At 46.1% G+C, this 20,450-nt stretch overlaps 1 protein-coding gene across 2 annotated transcripts in view; it reads left to right on the forward strand.

Annotated features, from left to right (window-relative positions):
- Window positions 1-377: 377 nt before the first annotated feature.
- GRIA1 (glutamate ionotropic receptor AMPA type subunit 1) overlaps window positions 378-20,450 on the forward strand; it is a 128,698-nt gene continuing 108,625 nt past the window's right edge. For both annotated transcript variants that reach the window (XM_085317923.1, XM_085317922.1), the window contains exons 1-2: window positions 378-547; window positions 2,672-2,809. In XM_085317923.1, the coding sequence (XP_085174049.1) occupies window positions 466-547; window positions 2,672-2,809 (220 nt within the window). In that variant the 5' untranslated portion in view covers window positions 378-465. The remainder of the gene's footprint in view (window positions 548-2,671; window positions 2,810-20,450) is intronic.

The raw sequence follows: 20,450 nt of genomic DNA on the forward strand, positions 1-20,450 counted from the left end.
GTGCCAAGAGAAGTTGAGGGGCGAGCAGGTAGCCGGGAATTTCGGGGTAGGTGCGGATTGCCCGAAGCGAACACAGTCAGGGGACCCAGGGAATAGCTGAAGCGAGGGGGATGCAGTACTCAGCTGCTGAGTGCTAATGAGGGGAAGGAAATTAGCTCGAGGGAAGTGCACGGGATGTGTGTGTGTGCGCGCGCGTGCGTCTGTGTGCGCGCGTGTGTGTGTGTGTGACGGGGGAGGGATGTGGGTGAGGAGCGGGCTCTCTTTCTTTCTCGCAGTGCTCAGTTAATCCTGCTGTCAGTCGGTGTTAAGCAGCAATCTCAGCGCTGGATTCCCCCAGAAAGAGACGCCCGATCCAGACAGCACAGCAGAAGGGAGGTGAAGGAGGCAGCTAAAGAGAGCAGAGCGGGGGAAAAATCAAATCTATGCTTGGAACTGGGCTTCTTTTTCGCCAATGCAAAAGGGAATATGCAGCACATTTTTGCCTTCTTCTGCACCAGTTTCCTAGGGGTTGTGTCAGGGGCCAATTTCCCCAACAATATCCAGATAGGTGAGTGCAGAGCTCGGGGCCATCGGGGAGTGACGTTCCCGGCAAGTGGTTGGGGTGGAGAGGGGTTGTTGGTGGGTGAAAACTGACCCATTCATTTGCTTGCAAAGGAAGAATGTGTGTGTATGTGTGTGTGTGTGTGAGGGAAGAGGTGAACTGCACAGGCTGGATTTGTGTGTTGGTAYGAGCTGGGGAAGCTATTGCAATAGCAGAGATGTATCAATCTGTTTTGGGGGGAGGGGAGGATTGGGAATAAATGCCTGCACACATATGAGCACAGAGAGAGAAAAGTGCCTCTGAAATGGAGGAAGCACCCCAAAAATCTGTTTCTTGCTATGGGAAACGTCTGGGCTGCCATTGTGTGTTGCTGCATTTGCAAAAGCAGTGGTTGCATTATACGTTTCTGTGAGGATGCTCTCATCTGTAGGTAACTGGGACAAGAGGTAACAAACAGGCGCTCTCTGTTGTTGTTGCTAAAGAATAAGGGCAGAGCTAGTGGAGCAAGATGTTGCACTGAAGTCTCTCTTCATTTCATGCTACTTGCTTCCCCTGCACACCGGCAGTGCCTCTTTGATTCCTTTCTCCCCTTCTCCCATTCCGTAACTTCTCAGTGCTCCTCACCCCCCCTGCCCAGGCTTGTTATTACTCTCCCCTTGATCTTTATTGATGATGATTTGTAGCCAGGTCCCAAATTCCCTTCTCTTGCCTGCTGCTTTACTTTCCCACCTCCCGTCTTTACAATGCCAATCAGTTGCTAATCACCCAAGYTCAAGCAACTCCTGCCCTGGTCCAGCTGCACAACTGGTGCTTTTATTGCCATTTGTGCTGCATCCCTGTCTCCCTCCCTTCCTGCCTCCCCTTTACCCCAAATCTGTGCAACATGTCTGGTTCTTTCTCTCTCAACAAACATATATAATATGGGAAGGCAGGGATGTTCATGTACAGATAGCCTTTCCTGTATAAGAAGATGCCATCTGTACTGGAGATGTGCAAAATGCCATTGCTTAGCAAGTCTCTACACATTTGTTTCTCTCCCAAGTCATTTGTCCTGGAGGCTCATATTGATACTATCTGCTTCTTTATTCTAATTCCACCTTGCTGCTGAGCACTTTGTTTCACTACTTGCAAAATGAAAACAGTGCTGCTTCTAAATGCACATAGATTACAAGACAATCAAAATCTAATAGCATCTTTCTGGAGGATACAAAGGGATCTGCTGCAAGCYGAGTTTCCTGCAGTGGCAGCAGCAGAAACTTTTCCTATGACCAGCTTATCCCCACGCTTTGTTCCAGGGTTTGTGGGGAAAGACGAGGCTTTGAGCCTGAGTCCAGCCTGATCTCAAGTCATATCCGATTTATACTGCCCCATGGTTCTGGGCTTGTCTGTGTTTCTGCTCAGATCAGTTCTTCTCAGGGCTGAGTTTTCAATTCATGCCCTCTCTGAGTTTGACCGCTATCACCTGCTAAGCGAATTTGGGGCTTTTCAGTGCAGCAAACTTGCAGCAGCAGCAGGTGTTCTGGTGTGGGCAAGGCTGAGTGTGGCTCCAGCTTGCAGAGAGCCCTGGACTTCGTCCTCCAGGACTGCCTGTGCACCAGGCTCTGCTGGTCTTCCCCRGGAATCCCTTGCCCTGGGGAGTCCCTTCCCTCCTCCTGGAGCAAAGCCCTCCTCCTGGAGAGCAAGGGGGACAGGTTTCAATCTAGGCCTAATTATGAGTGGGAGGAGGAAGAAATGCTCTAATTCCTCCTCTGTAAAGGTAATGTTGAGAGCACTCCTATTTCTCTTTCTTAAAGTTACGGGGGGGGGAGGGGGAAGGGGAGGGGAGGTTGAGCCAGATCCCATGGTTCAGCCTGACCTTGTTGTCCACCAGACCCAAGGAAGCATCAGGGTTGCTGTATTTGTGATCCAGGTGTTACATAACTCACGGTCTGTAAAGGTTTTCTGCTCCTAGGCTGTCTGCAGTGGGCATGAAAACCCCTGGGGTCTTGTGTGCAGGAGACTTTTGGGGTGTAGAGGCACTGCCTGAGCTGAGGAGCTTTAGCCTCTGTTTGCCAGAGTATTTTGGACCAAAGAGCCTTCTAGTATCAGTGTGTTTAAGACCTTTTTTTTCTGTTCTGTTTTTCTCTCTAGGGGGGTTATTTCCTAATCAACAGTCCCAGGAACATGCAGCTTTTAGGTTTGCATTGTCTCAGCTCACGGAACCCCCTAAGCTCCTTCCCCAGATTGACATTGTGAACATTAGCGACAGCTTCGAAATGACATACACTTGTAAGTAGTGGCATTTGCTGTGTTTTCTCTTACTCTGGTTTCTTTATTCCTGATTGAGTATTTTCATGTCTGAAATATGGGATATCTTGCTCCAAACATGTCATTATCCATCAAGGTCCATGCAAAAAAAAAAATCCGTATGGGTGAGAGATCTCTGAATCTTTTTGATCTGTGCTGAGATGCAGGGGTGAGTGCTGCACTTATTCAGCACATCTTGCATTTTCTCTTTTGATGTTTCCAAAGTGGTATAAAACCTCCCAACAATTCATTTCCTCTCAGTTCTTTAACCTGTCCCTCAGTCATCACATCAAGGTTTACTTTCCTGTGCTTCCTACAGCCATGATGTGCAATGTAGAACCCCCTTTCCACCCACTGGAGGCACAGAAGTGTCTGTTTAGTGTGAACAACTTCTTCTCCAACCCCATTTTAGCCATCTGTCCTCTCGCTTAAGAAAGACCTAGCATAGAATAGCAGCTTGGTGCAGGTGGAGTCCAGATCTAAAATAAGGGACATGCCCAATAACAACAGAGAGGTAATAGTTCTTGTTTCAAATAATGGTGAAATTATTACCTCAAAAATGAGTATTTAAGATAGAACTGGCACAATAGAGTCATTCTTAGGGCTTAGCAGCACACTGCTGAAGCACAACGCAGTAGCTGTGCTGTTCTTTTTATGTGATAGAGTTGGGAGAAGAAGAGAATGAATTGCCAGGTGATGCCAAGATGAGCGGCAAAAAGGCCAGAAAGGAACCAGAGGAAAGCAAAACCCGAAACACAGCCCTGTGGTTGCAAGAGGGAATATTGCAGCATTTGCTTCTCTTCGCGTAAGCAGCGCGGGGCTGTGTAAGATGGGCTAGCGCTGCCGGGATTTGATGCACAAAGAATTCCTCAGTTCGACCCAGTGTCAGACACAGTACTTTCATTCTCTGTGCGTGCGTGGCTGCATGTGGGTATGAGCACCAGCAGCRGGAACAGGAGGGACTGAAGGAACTCTTTCCCTTGCAAAGCTCGGTGGGTTGTTGTTGGCTCGCGTCTGTAGTATCCTTTTGATTCACTGAAACATCCTCTCTGCAGTTTAGTCATGTGGAGAGTGGGATAGAGGTGGACACAAACTGTTCTCTCTGCTGAAGATTACACAGAAGGGAGAAATGTCTTCCTGCAAAAAGCATCCAGGAGTGTGCAGGAAGAGAATGAATGAGGCACTCTGAAGAAAAAGAAAGTTGTGTTTTTTCCTCCTCGTTGTTCACAAGATTGCAGGAATTTCTTGGTCAGTGAGATGTAGGAGAGAGAAGTAATATTTGGCCACACTTTCACTTGAGTGTCTATTGACACGCCTAAAGATTTTCTATTTTCCTTAATATCCCTCTATTTGCCAACTACAAGATTTCCGTCAAGCAAGAGCAACTATTTTAGCCCAATCTAATGGCACTTCCTTGGCAGAAAAAATGGAAATATAAGAAAAAGACAGACCTTGTATCCGTCAAGAGAAAGCATCACCCACCTGCGGCAGAGTTGCTGACTGTGGCTGAGAACAAGCTATTTCAGTGCTGATAGCAGTAAGAAAGCACAAACTGCAAGAATATGTCAGTAGAATAAATTCTCCGTCTGTGCGTTGTTTTCCCTCCCTCTGTACTCCTGCCACTAATGATTTTGTTTACAACGTTAGCAGTGATAGGGAGACTAGGGTGGTAGTTATGCTTAGGAAATCTGTCATTAGTATCACGGGGGCGGGRGTGGTCTCACAAAAGCTGAATGGAAGCAAGACAGCCTCCCAAAGGATGTTATATTTGAGCTCTATGTAGGGCACATTGTCCTAGATCAGACCAGCAAAGCACTCTGCACAGTCCAACTTCACTTGTCCTCGTTTTTTTCTTTTTTTTTAATTAAAAACTTCTCAAGTTTTTCAAGACTATTGAAAGCAGCATTTGTTTTGTAAGCACAGAGAAAGGTGTTAATTCACGTACCCTAAGGGGGAAAAAAAAGCAGGCTATAGAAGACCTGGTTTTGATACTCTATAAAGCTGGAGTGAAACTTTTGCCAGGAATTATCTCCATCCTTATCTTCTAGCAAATTCCCTGCCTGGTTGCTGAGACTAGCTATTAGCAGAAAGATCTGTTTATTTACAGAGAATAAAAACCCTACCCACGCAGTGGTCCTTATCTTCTGAGAAAAGACTGTCCATGCTACGAGTTACAAGTACCGATTTTTGTTCCCATGGAGATAGAGAACATAGCATTTTTCTGTCGCTGGAATTACCTGTATCCCTGATGGTTCAGCTATAGWCCTGGTGCTGCACATCTCAGGGACTCAAGCAGGACATCTGAGTAAGACTTTCAGATCACAGCCCTATGGCCAGCCTCTAATGCTAAATGCCGTCTTTATGGCAAGTGCCTGAAGCAGCATCGTTCAAAGTACAAAACATGTATCAAGAGCCAGTGGTGACTGCAGAAGTAAAAAGCCTTGTTGGGCGTTTTGTGAGAGAATGATGAAGTGCCAGGATGAACTGCAGCAAAATGACAGCACGCTGTCTAAGCAGATAGTATGCAAAATCTATCTAAGCATTGACTGTGACACTGTCTATGTTTGACTGACATATATCTGCTTATCAGTAAGGATGAGCAGATTTTGGTGTGCCAGTGGATGAACTTACAGTATRAGATATATTCATTAGTGCATAGGATTAGTGCATAGTGACAGTAATAGGAAACCATTAATGATGTGCTAGTAATAATTGTATATTGATAACAGAAGGCGGTAAACCCTGACAAAATGTTAGAGTGCTGCAGTTGTTGTGCTGTCACTGTGACAGCCCAGCAATAATTTTCACATTTCTGATGCTTCCAGTCCTGGACTACTTATTGTTGCAGGGTGATTTTGAGTACCTCCATGTGGTCAAAGGAGATCTAAGGTTCCTATGATCCTTCCGCGTAACATGTCAGTAGGTTACGATTTTACGAAAACATTTACATAAACATTAAGAAAGCAAAAATAGGTAGTAGCTACAACGTGCAGTAGCCTCATGTTTCATGCATGTGGTTAATACTAATGTTGTTGCATCACTGAAATGTGGGCACATTTYGATAACTGAAATGTATTCCTGAAATGGTTCCATCCCACCGAAGGTATGGTAATGAACAGCTCTAGGCTTGCACCTGCGTGCACTGTGTGGCTTACCAGCCTCTGCCACATGATGAAAATACACATCCTGCCACTTTGAATGTTCTTAGGTAAAGGTTAGAAGACTTTATACTTTTGTGTTGCTTCTCCTAGTACCAAGACAGTTGTTCTAGGAAAAGATGAATTTACAGTCCTTCCTTCAACAGAAGTGTGTAGCAGTGCCAGGTGACTCTAAAGGGTAAAATCATGTTGTGATGTAGCCTCGGTGGGACAACAGCTGCCCCACTCGCTGCCTCAGCYGTGATGGTAAGCTGCACAGGGAAGGTGATAGTGCAGCAGCAGATCTGCTGCCCTGGCAGGGACCTGAGGAACGCACCCCACTGAGCAGCGCTCACAGGAGATGAGTTGCCACCTTGGCACATCTGTCCCTGCAGACCCAGGGACAGCCAGATACTAAACATACCCCCTCTGCTCTGAGCCCTGAGCTTTGCTGGTGCAGCAATTAGACTTTGTGTGTGCTTTGGTGTTGGGCTACTGCAAAGAGACATTGAGGAGCTGGATCTCCCTGAAACAGGGAAGTCTGCAGGAGAACAGCAGGATTTTGCAGCTRCATGAAAAATTGTAAAGAAGCTGAAAACCAAGATCTCTGTTCTTCAGTTAATTAGGTATCCCCCTCTCTCCCTCTCTTCCTGCGGACAGTGTGGGGACCTCCCTCTGTGTAGGGTCTGGGGGCGCTGCTAGAATATCAGTGGTTGAATCCATAGTGCATATTAGAAAATGAACATGCAGATTGTTGCCTGTTCATGTTTTAAGGCCTCTCGCCACCAATTAGGAAGGGATTTGTAGCAATCAGTCACTCGGTGCTTATGTTCTTATCAGTAACAGCAAGCTTAGATTCAGATGAACTATAAAAGGAAGTATTTATTTTTTCTTATTCTTAGACGCATATATATAGAGATATATTATTTCTGGAGATTGTTTTTACCTCTTGAATTACCTCTCAGAGACAGGAAGGAATAGGAAGACATTTGAATGTTCTCAAACGAGGATCTAAATTTGGCTTAATTAAACAATTATTGCACACTGAATTAAAAAAAGCTTCTTTGTTGACAAACATACAGTGGTCGCCAATTCTTGGAAAGGTGTTGCTGTAATTATTCCAGCAGCAATCAATTAAAATGCAATTTTTATAATTAAACTTCCGAAATCCAAATAAGCTTAGCTCTTGTTGTGATGTTGGTAGGTTTATTTTTATTTTTGTAACGTCAGAATCTAACATAAATATTTGGGAATTTTTTCTGTAGGTTCTAGAATGCTAGCTATGACCACTTAATGTAAGTTAAGCCAGTAGAAACATGGATTTAATGATCAGATGCAGTCTGGTTATCACAATATAGGTACTACACATAAACATATCTCTTTAGATTTTGTCAYGGGCAAAGATCTGGTGCAGGCAGATGAATCACAGAACATCAATTCACATTAAATCAAATTGGGGTTGAGGATGCTCAGTTTCTGGCAGGGATCGGCTTTCTATTAATCAAATGTTTGTTTAGTGAGATGCTACCAGATTACTGTAAACTTCCCTTAAAGAGGGTGCTGATGGGCCTCTTGGCAGCAGGGTGAAATTCAGTGTTGAGGGACTGCCAAACCAAAGTGCACAGGGGCTCAGGCTGGCACCTGGCTTGTGGGGGCAGAGCTGGTGTGGGCACGAGGTGCTTGGCACTTGCAGCCGTCAGGGGGATGAGACAAGCTCATCGCACGTGCTTCCCCCAGGAAGGAAAAGCCTGTAAAACACGAGTGCCAAGGGGTTTGTTCCACCACAGCTGCCAGAACAGGGTGGGTTTTCTGTCTGCCCTTATGGATCTGGGCATGAAGAGGCCTGGGTGAACATCGGCCAATATCATCTGCCGGGATGCTCACGACACTCCGCTGTCATTTGGCTAAGGCAGCTGGGTGGGGAGGCTGGTGCATCCTGTCCAACGTCTGGGAACGGGTTTCCCCCAGTTCTCTGAGTCTGTTCTTCTCCAGATAGTCATTATCTGCGGGGCAGCGTTTTTATTTAGTTATTTTTCGTCCTGGGCAGTGGGGAGCAGTGCCTGGGGGAAAAAGCTGATGTGACACTTGTGATTAGCAAAAATCAGAGGACAAATAGGGGGAAATTCACACCTGCAAATCTATCTGCTGATCTGAAGATGATCCCAAATATTCATTGAAGACAAGCAGAAAAGAGAGCGAAGAAGTAAAATTTGGGTCTGCAGTGTATAGGAAAAGAGATTTTAGAAATGGTCACCAAAACCAGACCTGCGCATTGTGTGACAGTCGCAGTTACTACTTACAGCTTATTCTTTCTTCTCTAAAAAATAAAGCTTTTCCGTGTGACACGGACCCTCCTAAGCAGCATATACGTGGATTTGACTTTTGGTATATTAGCAAAGTTAGAGCAATATCTTTGTATGACTATAAGGAAGGCAGCATGTAAAGAACGCAATTCCCTTCCAAAACTCCAGTGGGAATCTCAGTTATATGCATTAGCATTGTCCTTAGAAACTCTAGTGGGAATCTGTTATATACATTAGCATTGTCCTCAATAGCATTGAGGCCCTTAAGGCAACGGCTCTCTGCCAGTAGAATTGAAAACCACTCTGGTTAGCTTCAGTAAAACATGGGAATAAATATGTTCCTTAAACAGGCGATAAGTCAGAGAGACTCTTTAATATGTTGTAGATCCAAAATTCTCCAGGGTGTGGTATTAACACAAGTCCAAAGACAAGGATGCATTTATTTCAGTTGTGTTCTTGTAAAGAGAGATGAGTTTTACAAGGACTTCTGATAAAGTCAGGTATGAGGCAATACGCAGGAAAAGGGCTGAATTCGGCCATTAGCAATCCACCATCAGCCCAGAAAAAGATATTTCAAAATAACAGAGAATGATTATAATAATAACAGCATGCCATGCAGTGTAAACTGTTCCCTGCTCACCTGCTGAACAGATCGCTCATTAGCTCACACAGTAACGAGTCTCTAGTTGTTTTCCTTTTACTGCCCTTTAACAGCCATAGTGAGCAGAATCATCAAAAAAAAAAAAAAAAAGAAAAAGAAAGAAAAACACACGCAGAAAAACAAAACCAGCAATGTTGATTCTTTTTATAAGTATTTTGCATTTATTTTTTCCATTCTCCCAAAACCACACCTTTGTCAGCCCTCACCCAGCATGTGTATGCCTCACAGGACTGACGGATCTCTTTAGAAAGTAACAGCAAGAGGCAATGAAGAGGCGAGTAACAAATTGCCATATCTTGGCTTCTTCAACAGGGTCTCTTTATTCTTTGTTTTATTTGTTTTTGACACAGTGGAGGAGTGCAAAAGAAAACAACTGATGTCTTAGAGTGAGATGTAACATACAACTGGTGGTAGGATTCTTGTGCAGATATACATATGTATCCGTATCTATATAAGCATCTTGGCTTTGATTTAGTAAGTGAGGTCCTGTAACCAGGCTAATAGAGATGAAGTGGGAGGAAGATGAAAGATTGAGGGCCGAAGGGTCCAAGGAATTGCTGCAGGTAATCTGGATGCCATGAGAAGGATCTTGCATGATGGGGGTGAGGGGGCTGTTTCTCACCTCTGCACCTTGCCAGACACTTCACTTTGATCTTTGTTAGTGGAAATATCCAGCGAGTAGAAGACATCAGTGGCTACACTGATTCAGACATGGCTCTTCTCCTGCTGGCCTACCGAGATCCCCAGAGTGCCTGAGCCTATTAGTTTTCCTTCCACGCAGCACCAACGTGCCCCGTCCAGCCTTATCCGCGAGAAGGAGTACTGTGTTGCTATTCTGGCATGTGAGCAGCAGAAAAAGAACCAGCAGGCATGAGAGTGCTCGGAGAGAGCGTAGGCGAGCAGAGTTCAGCAGAGAGCAAGCAGGGACAGAGCCTGCAGAAATTCTGCGGTCAGGAGCAGAGCATAGAGACCCGTCAAGGAAAGGAGGAAGGGCAGCAGCTTTGGAGAGGTTGTGGAGGTGCTGTAGCTGGAGTTTTTCCTTATCTCTCTTTTCAGTCCTTACCCAAACCTGACGAGTTTTTTGCTTTCTGAGACTGTGCATCCAACTGCGCAAGTACGTACTCAAAGCATGTGAACGTAGATCCCTGTGGGGCCCTGGTGTAGTGAGCTGAGAGGGGGCGACACAAAGTGAAGGAGCTGTCAAGAGTCTGCTGTAGTCTCCTGTCCGGCTGGTATCATAGCCCAGCATACACTCCTGGCCTCCCCTTTCTGCAAGCATCGGCACTCAGGGCAGGGAATCCCTTGTGCTGGGTGATTATTAGCAACTGCCAGTGCATTTAACATGGCCAGAAGCCCTCTTTCTGCTGCAGTGGTCCTGACGTAGAATCATGCCACTCTGSTTTCCCCTCCTTTAGCCCCATTGGATGCAGAAGCCTCACATGCTTACAGCATGGTGAGCACACATGTCACACCATGCCACATCTGTGATGGCACAGAAATGGGGCACGCAGGCACATGCAGCGATGCAGCACAGGGCGCAGGCAGGCTGTAGCTGATGGGTCTGTGACAGCACCAAGCCAAGAAGCTGGATGATTTGGCCAGGGAAATGGGCTGAGTGCACCTTCCCAATAACCAGGGAGTCCAAGCATGGCCTTTCCAAGCCAGGACCAAAGCCCCACTCCTTTGCATTGTACCAGGATCAGAGCATGTCCCAGGTTGTGTGCTGTAACCGCCCAAGAGCTCTGTGTGGGGGAGCATCAGTCTCTCTATTTGCTAACGCTGGAGGGTTGTACAGCCCTTTCTCTTTAGCCCACTTCACTCGCATGCAGCTTTCCTGTGTTGTCACTTGCCTTTTCATATTGGTTCTTTCTTGATGCAGTCACTTTCCCTCCCTGCCCTCTCTCCCATTCCTGCTCATGAGCAGACCTCACTGTCCTGCACCTAGGAGGAGGCTTGAGCTCCTTTTGTCACACAGCCCCCAGCAYGCTGGCACTGTCCCCAAGCTCAAACTCACCCTCCCAGCAAAACTGGGAGAGAGAGACAGCAAATGCTGAGACACAAACCATGGTAGGGGCAGGTCAGCTTGAAAGCAAGCTCCTGCTGAAGCACCCGTGGCAAGGGGAGGCTTGGGGTGACTGGGGGCCAAAGCAGCTCAGCTGTGAGAGTGTTAGACTGAAGTCCTAAAGGCCCCTGGTTCAAGCCCGGGCTTCAGCAAGAGGGAGTCCTTGTTGCTCATTCTCTGGAGATATTCAAGGCCTGCCTGGATACAGTCCTGTCTAACATGCTGTAGGTGACACTACTTGAGCAGGGGGTTGGACTAAATGACCTCCAGAGGTCTCTTCCAACCTCAACTATTCTGTGATTCTGTGACCAACTGATGTCTAACAGAGTCCTAGACCAGCAAGGGAAAAGGGAGCACAGCTGGGACATCAGCACTGTGTCACGGCACTACAAAGGCCAAAGCAACTCGCTGAGCTGCAGCTGAGAAAGAGGCCTGGCCTGCAGGGAGTTCAGGAGAAACGTCTTTGTGCAGAAGGTGATTAATGCCTTTAATGAGCTATCAAAAGAAGTAACACAAAGCTAAACCACATATGGCTGTTGTGGGAGAAGGGGCCAAGGAGACCTTGCTATTGCAGGCAAGGAGCGTGGAAGTGAGCTGCTGAGCAGCGAGGCCATTTCCAGTTCACTGTTGCAGAAAACCAGGCAAATGCAGCAGCTGCCCTCCCTATGTCCCAAGCAAAATGCATTTTCTGTATTTAACTGGAATTAATCTAGTCTTCCAGCCTGTCCTGGTTCTAGAGTCTTTTCTGCTCAGCCAATTATGACTATGCCAAGCAAAACCAGTTTTCAGATTCAGGGTCAGGGAATGGTACGCAGGGAGTCACCGTGCTTGTTTCTTGTAGTACCAGTAAAAGAAGAGGCCATGGGGAGAGCTGTGTCTTACGGGGGGCAGGTATGTGGATTAGACAGATGTTAAGAGTTATCGCTTGCTTTGGAACCTGCAAGAAATATGTGGGTGAACTTGGGCAAATTTCTAATGTTGAATCATCCACATCATAATAACTTCCACCACCTTAGCAGCCTCGTGTGCCAGACTCGGCAGATACTAGTGCCTCTCATGAACTCACAAAGCCTCACGTGGTCTCCAAGCTTGCAGTGAGGAAGCCCATTTGCATTGTTACCCAAAGAGTGGTAAACTAGCTGTTAATTTGGATGTTCCTAGAAATGCCCATGTTCGTGTGCCATCTATTAATTAGTATGAATTCCTGAGGTTTTGAATATAATTCAGAAATAAGAGCCATCTGACTCTATAATTAAATTAATTCTATTATTATATTTTCTTTCTTATTATAACCTCTATTATAGGACTTCTGTGATGAAGCTCAGTTTGTGCTTTGGTACTGCTGGTCATTAGAGGAAACCACATGTCTAAACTCRCAAGCAAATTAATTAGGAGAGCATTGAGTTCATTGTGCATCCCCTGCAGAGGAGGTGTGATGGCATCTGCATTTCCACCCCTATGCCAAGAAAAACAGTCTTCCACACACCAGGGCAGCCTCAGGTACATGCACTCATTACAGTGAGGACCAAGCCATAGCCACACAAAGGGGCTGTGGGCAGAACTATAGGGGCAAGAAGCCAGATCTAATGTCTGGGTTCCCCAGCTCAAGAGGTATCTCATGAGACAGATAGATTTCCTTTGATATCTAGTGTGCATGGGAGAGAAGGGGGTCTTAGTGTCTGCCTGGGGCCTTTAGAGGCAACTTGAGAGAACTCTGTCCACTTAGGTGTAGCCCTTCCTTGAAAACCTTGCATCCTCTTTGTTCTGGAGTAACTAGCACTACTTTGGATACAGATCCGCTGTACCCATCCTACCCCTTGGCCACCTTCAAGCTTCTAGTGCTGGCTTCACCTGGGCTGTGCAACACAGGAGGGACCAAAGCGTTTCCAGTACACACAGAGGCAGAACAGCTGTCAAAGAGAAAGCTCTCATTCAAGCATAATCACAGTGTTAGCAAGGCTTAAGTTGCACTGAAGTGGGAACACTGTCACACAGCATCTCAGATAGTAACTGTCAGTTAGGAAACCATTATCAAATTTCTCTTCTTTGCTTGGGAAACTTTGGCCCACCAGGTCCTCTTGTTCTGAAGTAAAGTCCTTATTTGTGGTCTCAGAACAGCTAGGTTTTCCTTCCTCTGCAAAGTCTCAGGTAACCTCACTGCTTGCTTATAAGGTCAGTTGTTCTTTGCCAGATTTCTGCGGACTGAATCCTATCCAAAGTGTGTGCAGCTGTACTACATCCTTCTGCTAATGGTGCAGGGCTGTGCTGAAGTTAATATCTTAGTGTTTACCAGACGTTTTCCTGCTCTCCCTGCTACCAGCCTGTAAAGGCCTTGATAAAAGCAGGCATCACACTGCAAACAGGCAGTTCACAGTTGTGCTATTCTAATGCTTCTGCTAAGGAGTGAAGAAAACATATGTTCATGGCATACAAAACTGCTCTTCTCAGGATCACCTCCGCTACTGCAGCACAGTACTGGAGTTGCCTCTCATGGGCAGGGACCTGCCATCAGTCTGAGATGTGCTCTCATCCTCTTGACCTCTTGTGTTTTTCACTTCTCATGGGCTCACAGCTGGCAGTAGTGTTTGCAGTGCTGTAATAAAGATGCCCAGGTTTGCTTTTGCTATCTTTAAACAGATCTCTTTCTCCCCCTTTCTGTTGATATGCTACTAGCTGCCACTCTCTTTCCCTAGGAGTAGGCTCAAGGGGATCCTGGAAACTGTATCATCAGGGGAGAAATGCTTTCAGATGCTAACTGTATCATTTTTAAATTAGCACCCAGGGATTTACTGAGTAATCTTCACCAGCTCCAATGGGAAGAGCACAGCTAAGCCCCATGTAGCACTTGGACTAGGCAGGGACAAACGATCTTGTGAGCTTTTTTTGAAAATGCCATTTGGCCAGAAAAAAAATGTCATTTCTGTAGTAGCATCTGAACGAAATCATTCCCGGATCTAAACACACCTGAAAATCTGAGGGATGCTCTGAATCCTGTCCTGCTCACGTCCTGAATTCTGACTGTCATTTGACAGCAATCTCAGAGGAATTTGACAGCAGTCTGCATTCAGGTWTCCTGCTTCAAGCCTATCTCCAGAAGGAAGGTAAAGCATGATTTCGAACTAGCAACATGAGTAGGACAACATYGAAAGCAAAAGGAAACAAATTCCCCTTTGCTCTCAGGTCTATATGCTTGAAAACTAGAGCAGCATAGTGGTGGCTGAGGGTGGTGGGAATCAGGGTCAAGATGACAAGTATAGCATTTTATGCTGTATTTGTTTCAGGGCTGCCTGCATTAATTGAGCTGCGTGTGGGTTGCAGCTGAAGGAGTGAAGTGCGTTGCTGTAGGAGTAAGGGACACTCGTGCTRTAGGATTGTTCCTGTCAAGAACTGCAAAAGGTGCTGCAGACTTCATGCAAGAAGTGTAGTATGTAGGGGCGAGATATACAATGTTTTTCCTAGCTATTCTTACTTGCAGCCAATGCAGTGTGTCTTTCACATTCAACAGCAGTAAATTTATGTTAAAAAATGCTCCATCAAAATGAAATCACACTTGACAGTCTCTCTTTAGCTGCTGGAGAGTGGCAAGCAGACAGGAGCAGGAGGCTGGCTGCTCATCCCTTCCTGTAAAGCATGTTTTCTTTGGTTTTGGCATTGTGAAAATGGGAAGCAGCTGTGACCCCTTTGGATCACAAGTGGGTCTGGGAGTCTGCTACCTCTGCTAACAACTCGTTTATTATCAGGGAGCAGACAGCTTCCTCTGAGTCAGTGCAATATATTATTTCTTAAGGATGCTGTGTTGAGACTGAAAGAATTTACCTTACAAGGCGGCATCAGGAGGCCAGTGGTGAGTCCATATTTGTAAGGAAACCTCCTCTCTCACTGGGTTTTGCTCAGGTTCAGCGGGAGCAGTCCGTGGGTACYATCTCCAAAGGCAGGGAGACTGTGCAGCGGATGTGCTCTTTTCKCTTCAAAGTTTGAGTGCATCCTGCTCTGAAAAATTTCTTAAGAGGAATGAAGGCTCTTTCCTGTGCTCTATACCCAAAATACTGATGGGGAGAAGGATTAGAAGGATATCCTAGCCCCCATGCATGAAACCCACACATGCAGCTCCAGGCGGGTTAATTCTGCCACTTGCAGTATCACACCCACGATGAGCACCCGCTGCTGCCTGGCCTCCATTTCCTGCTGTTTCAGCACAGCGCCGCTTCCCCTGCCCGCCATGTGCCTGACCCACGTCAGCCTGATTGCTTGTCCCCCTAAAAGTGTGGCAGGAAGGGGGCTGCCGGGCCACGTGCAGCCACGAAGGAGGCCCTGCTCCTGGAGATTCCCAGCCAGAGGAGCTCTGCAGAAGGGCACGTCCCTGTCATTTTGACTGATGCACCAGACGAAGGTGYCGTGTGCCAGATGAGGGTCCTGCACACGAGGCAAGGGTCTCATGCTTYCTACAATGTCTCAAGGAAGGCAGGTGTTGAATAGTCTCAGGTGGGTGCTCCAGCCCCAGCCCTATCTGTCAGAAACATTTGCTGTTAGAGAGCAGTGAGGTGGTGAAAAACCGTGTTAATTATGCTCCTTGCAGCAGCTGTGAGCTCATGTCAGTGTTTTTGGCTGCTGTTATCTCCTGGCTACTTAAAATCCAGGGCTCCCAACGTGCTTCAAGGGAATTTGCTGTCAGAGTCAACAGGAGAGACGGTTAAAATGTGCTGGTGTGTGCGGCAGCCTTGAAGTGGAGGCAGGGAGCCCCTAGGTGACGGGGGCACAGTGACCCTCTGCAGCTATTTTTGTCAGAATTTTCATGTTTAGTTGGAAAATGTGGTTTAACCTTTCTTCCTGTAATTTGTACTCATGAATTATTCCAAGAGAAGTCAGCATTTGGCTTAATTGTGGTTTGGTTTTTAGACATCTTTTTGGTGTAAAGGGAGATTAGGGCTACACATACCTAATTTTGCACTGTCAATTTTCTGGATAGCAGATCAAGCCCTTTCTGAAGAAGAGTCACTGGATTCAAAGATCTGCTGACACTACAGCCAATTTTATAATCTGTCATCCCGTCACTGCTTTCTTTATCTTTCCTGCAGATTTTGCCCAGCAACGCTGTTCCACTCTGAATTTTGCTCATTCTTCCCTTTCCTTGCAGTAGGATTTTCCTCAGGGMTGTTCTGCTCCTCTTTGTGCCTGTAACTGTTGTGACCCCAGTCATGACATGTGRCTGTCATGGTTTCTGCTGTTATCTGTTGCATCTCCTTATTGTCCTGCGTTTTATAAGCTCTCACAACAAATTATATGTGTGCAGAGCATCAAGCACAGTTGGGATTCTGATTATTAGCTTAGGCTTGTAAGTACCAAAAATCACATCTTTAAAGGCATTTAATATATATCTCGATTACTCCAGGATCATCAGTAACTACATGTGACATAGTTACCTAAGTGTCCTTGTGCATTTGTTTCTAGAGTAGTGCACACAGGATTAGTGAATCTTTATTTTATCCAAACTTTTTTTTTCATGAAAGAACAAACCCAAAGTAGAATTCCTGTAAGTGATTTTTTTTCTTCCGCAGAAAGTGTGTGTTTCTGCTCTTCCTTGTTCTGTGSTGATACTGTGGTCCACTGTAGTGCAGGCTCTGACAGCAGCAGCTGAACACCACTGCATGGCAGAGCAACTCAGTGGGTCTCTCCCAAGGTCCACTGTCCTTCCTCCTGAGTATGGGTGAACTGGGGGTCCTCATTCCATCTCTGCCCATTTCTGGCTCTGCTGCACTTGCGAGGTCAAGGGGAGAGGACAGTGCTGGGTGTTCCCAGCCTGGCCGTGCATGGGTGGGAGAATGCAGAGCTTGTGCTGCTGCACTCTGCTCCTTCCGTCTGGACTGGGTTAACAAAGTGCTTGGGATCTCCCTGGTGGGATCTGAGCCCCTTCTGCAGATCCTCATCTCTCCCAGAGAGAGACCTTGCTTTGGAATCTTGCAGCTGGCCCAGCATCTTGGTCTCACACCTTGTTTTCTACTTTGCCAGAGGAATTTCCTGCCAAGATCAAATGACTGAGGAGCTCTAACAGTTTCTTTGTGGCATTTCTTTTCTCAAGGAAACGACAGAAGAAAATGTGCAAGAGGATGCGCTAAGACATCCATGGTTAAAAAAAAAAAAGTGTATTGAAAATGGTGTCTTGAGAACTAAAAAAAAAGAAAAAGAACTGAGTTTTAGACAAGTTGTAAAATCAGAGAATCAGGGACAGATGATAAATGGGAGCTGCAGGGTTGCAGCAAGTGCATTAGAGCCAGCCTCTAACTTGTGTTTTAAATTAACATTTATTGCAGTTTGGCCCCAAGCACAAAAAGCAGCTAAAGCCCTCAGTGAAATGCCTCCTCTTATCGTATGTTCAAACCATCTAATCATATGGCTGTTCAGTTAGAGAAAGCATGAAAACAGACAAAATATAATGGCCTGAAGTAGCAGTATCTGATACAGTTGGGCTGTTTAGTGTTTTCTGCAAACAATGAAAGACTGCTCACTTTTCAAACAAGTCTTAAAGTTAATGTTGACTTTGACTTCAAGCCTCAAATGACCTATCTGAGCTTTTCAGACCTAAGCTGGAGATTTTGAATGAAGGATAGCTTGAGGAGCAAGTTACATTTTAAGTTTTTTTTGAAATTCTCTCATCCTGGTGGCTATTTTTGCCTTGGGAAAGGCTGGCACTGATGAGATATCACTGAAGCTGCACTGAGATACACACTGGGAGTATCTGGTGCTCTGCTCCCAATTCAGCAGTGTGTATTTAGCTAAAAGGGTCAGGGTGCTCAGAAGGAAGCATATGCTCTTTGTGGCTACCAAGGCGGTAAATAAGCAGAGACATGAGTGAGCGCTTACCTGTAAGGCAGTGCATGGCTTTGCATTTCTGGCCAACTCTGTATTGGCCCATGGCTGGGCCCTTGTTTCCATTCCTTGCTCTTCCTGATCCATCCAACACCATTCAGAAGAGTTCGCAGATCCTCAGCGAGTGGGGMTGGCTGTCTGGCTGGTACCTTGTTCTCTCCATATCTGCTGGCAGATGAGCAGCAGGGGTGACGTCTAGAAAGTGATGGGGGAACTACTCCACTTCTAGTGGGAGTGCCAGGCAGCATATGGATAAAGGCCATGTAGGTGCTTGAGTGGGTGAATGGAGACTACCTCTGCATGCAGGATATTCAGGAACAGTTCCTCCCAAACAGAGTTTGCCACAGAGCAGGTCTGCAAAGCGGAACTGCCAACGGGCTGTTTTGAGTGGCCACAGTCCATATTATTTGCCATCTGTTCTCGCAGCACTGTTATGACAGCAGGAAAATGTCCCTAACATTGCCAGTGTAGACTCATTCATCTCCGCTCCCAAAGTGACAAGAGCATGATTCACCTACTCATCTCAATCTTCGTCTTCCTCCCAAAATGAGGTGCTGGGGTTTGGCCCATATGGCTGGCCAGCTTTGCTGACACACTTCGCACCACGCTGCCTTGCCAGAGAGTGGGACAAGCATAAGCCTAGGGCTGAACATTGACATGACTAAGCCACTTCGGAAGAGGAGGGATTGAACCAGTTCCCCTTCTCCCCTGCTGCCCACAGGAAAGCATTTAATCTCTCGAAGGGAAGGAATTCACAGAGATGCATTTAAAATACAAATCCTTGAATGGAGGAGGCTGCCTTCTCTTGATTYTACTTTTGTGTAGCAACAGGCAGCCTGGTGTTACCTTTTTCATTTAGCTCTGTCAGTGCACCCTTAAKTTTCCTTTGTGGTCTTCAAGTCCTGAAGAAAGATTATCAGTAACTCTCAGTCGAGCAAAGATTTTATTCTGTAGACAGCTACCACAGGAAAAAAGGTTAAAAGGCCAGGGAYCTCGTGCTTGTTTGCATACAAATTTATACTTAGGTCTTCAATAGACAGAAAGATAGTGGGTAAGTGACTTACTCCCTTCCCATGTCTGGCAAGCCTCCTCTCTGCTCTGCATAAGGAAGGCATATATRCACTCAGCATAAAAATGGAAATCCCACTGGAGAAAATGAGAAATCAATATCTAATGCCACTCCTGCTTCCATACATTCACCTAGATTGTATTGCAAGTTCAAAGATGAGAAGTGCACTAACAAAATGATCAGGGTGGGGCGAGGAGGCAGGGGAGCAGAGSCCTAGGTAGAGCATGGCCTTTCTCCAGGCAATGGCAATAGCAAACACTAAGTTCACTTCCATGCTAAGGACAGAAGTGTTTTTTCGTTCTACTATTAGGACCCACAGGAGAGAAGGAAATAGCTCTCATCTAAACAGGAGCTCTACTCCTGTGCTCCYATGCTCAACCATTGTGAGAAGGAAACACTCATATGCGCAGAGATTAGTGGGGAGCAGGAAGAAGCTAAATCTCCTTCTATTATATCATTTGAGAGTAAAAGGGACATTCARTAGAGGCAATCTGCTTCCTGAGCTGGGTAGTTTTGATGAATTTATTTAAGGTTTTGCCCCATGAACCTCCAATCCTGTAGCCTGTTCAGAGGATGGAAGCAAAACACTTCCCTGCACATGATCCCTCAAGATGTTTAAATAGGTGCTGCTGGAAGTGCCAGCAGGCCTTTGAGTAGTCTGTGTAGTCCATGGGCAGATCATGTACCATTCACAGCCTAGACAGAGCCAAGGAGCCTTGGCTAACAGGAAATCTCATCACACCCCCATTAAAGCTACCAAAACCCCATCACTTCAGCTTGCTTTTCAAAAATCAGTACCTTTCATAACCAAAAGACYAGATGCAATCCAACACAGCATTCTTCAAGTTTACCAGCAGGCCCAAGTTGGTTTTGCTGAAGACACTGCAAATGAGAATTGTATATTTTTTCTCWTTTGCTGTGATTTAGTAACAGTGATCATGGTGAGGCCTGGAATTTTCCAGCCTCAGTTTAGCAGGAAAAAGAAGAAAATCTCTAACTACTGCAAGACTTGTAATTATTGTTAGGCACTTCCATGGTGCTATCGATATATGCAGTGCTTTGCAGAATAAGAAATTGGCCATTGCCATAACTTCTAACCTCTTGTTTCCTCTCAGGAGCTCTTGGTCAGGGAAGATCTTTTTTGTCAATATTACCACTTCATGTCTCCTTCCAGAACATCCTATACRCTCCCTTTGCACTATCCCATCCCACCTCTGCAGCTGTGGTTCCCAGTGACCCTTGCTCCTCCCTCCTGCTCATTTCCCTCCTCTGCTTCCCTTCACATCCAGCCCCAAATCTGCCCCTGCTCTGCTTTCTTGGTCAGGGGGATCTTTTCTGCTTGACACTGAGATTACCCACTTGCCCCAGCATCAACCTGGTGCCTTTTGCCAGCTCTTTCCAAAGCTCTGCACCTTGTGTTTCGACAGGAGAAGAGCAGGGAGCCTGTGTGATAGTTACAGAGAGTGTGACTTAAATGCTATCTCCTCAGCTCCCCTGAAACGCGGGTCCTGCTGCTGCAGCAGCACC

Source organism: Rhea americana, unplaced genomic scaffold (assembly GCF_003343005.1).
Source record: "Rhea americana isolate MKP2758 unplaced genomic scaffold, rheAme1 scaffold_51, whole genome shotgun sequence".
In the NCBI taxonomy this organism is placed as follows: Eukaryota; Metazoa; Chordata; class Aves; order Rheiformes; family Rheidae; genus Rhea; species Rhea americana.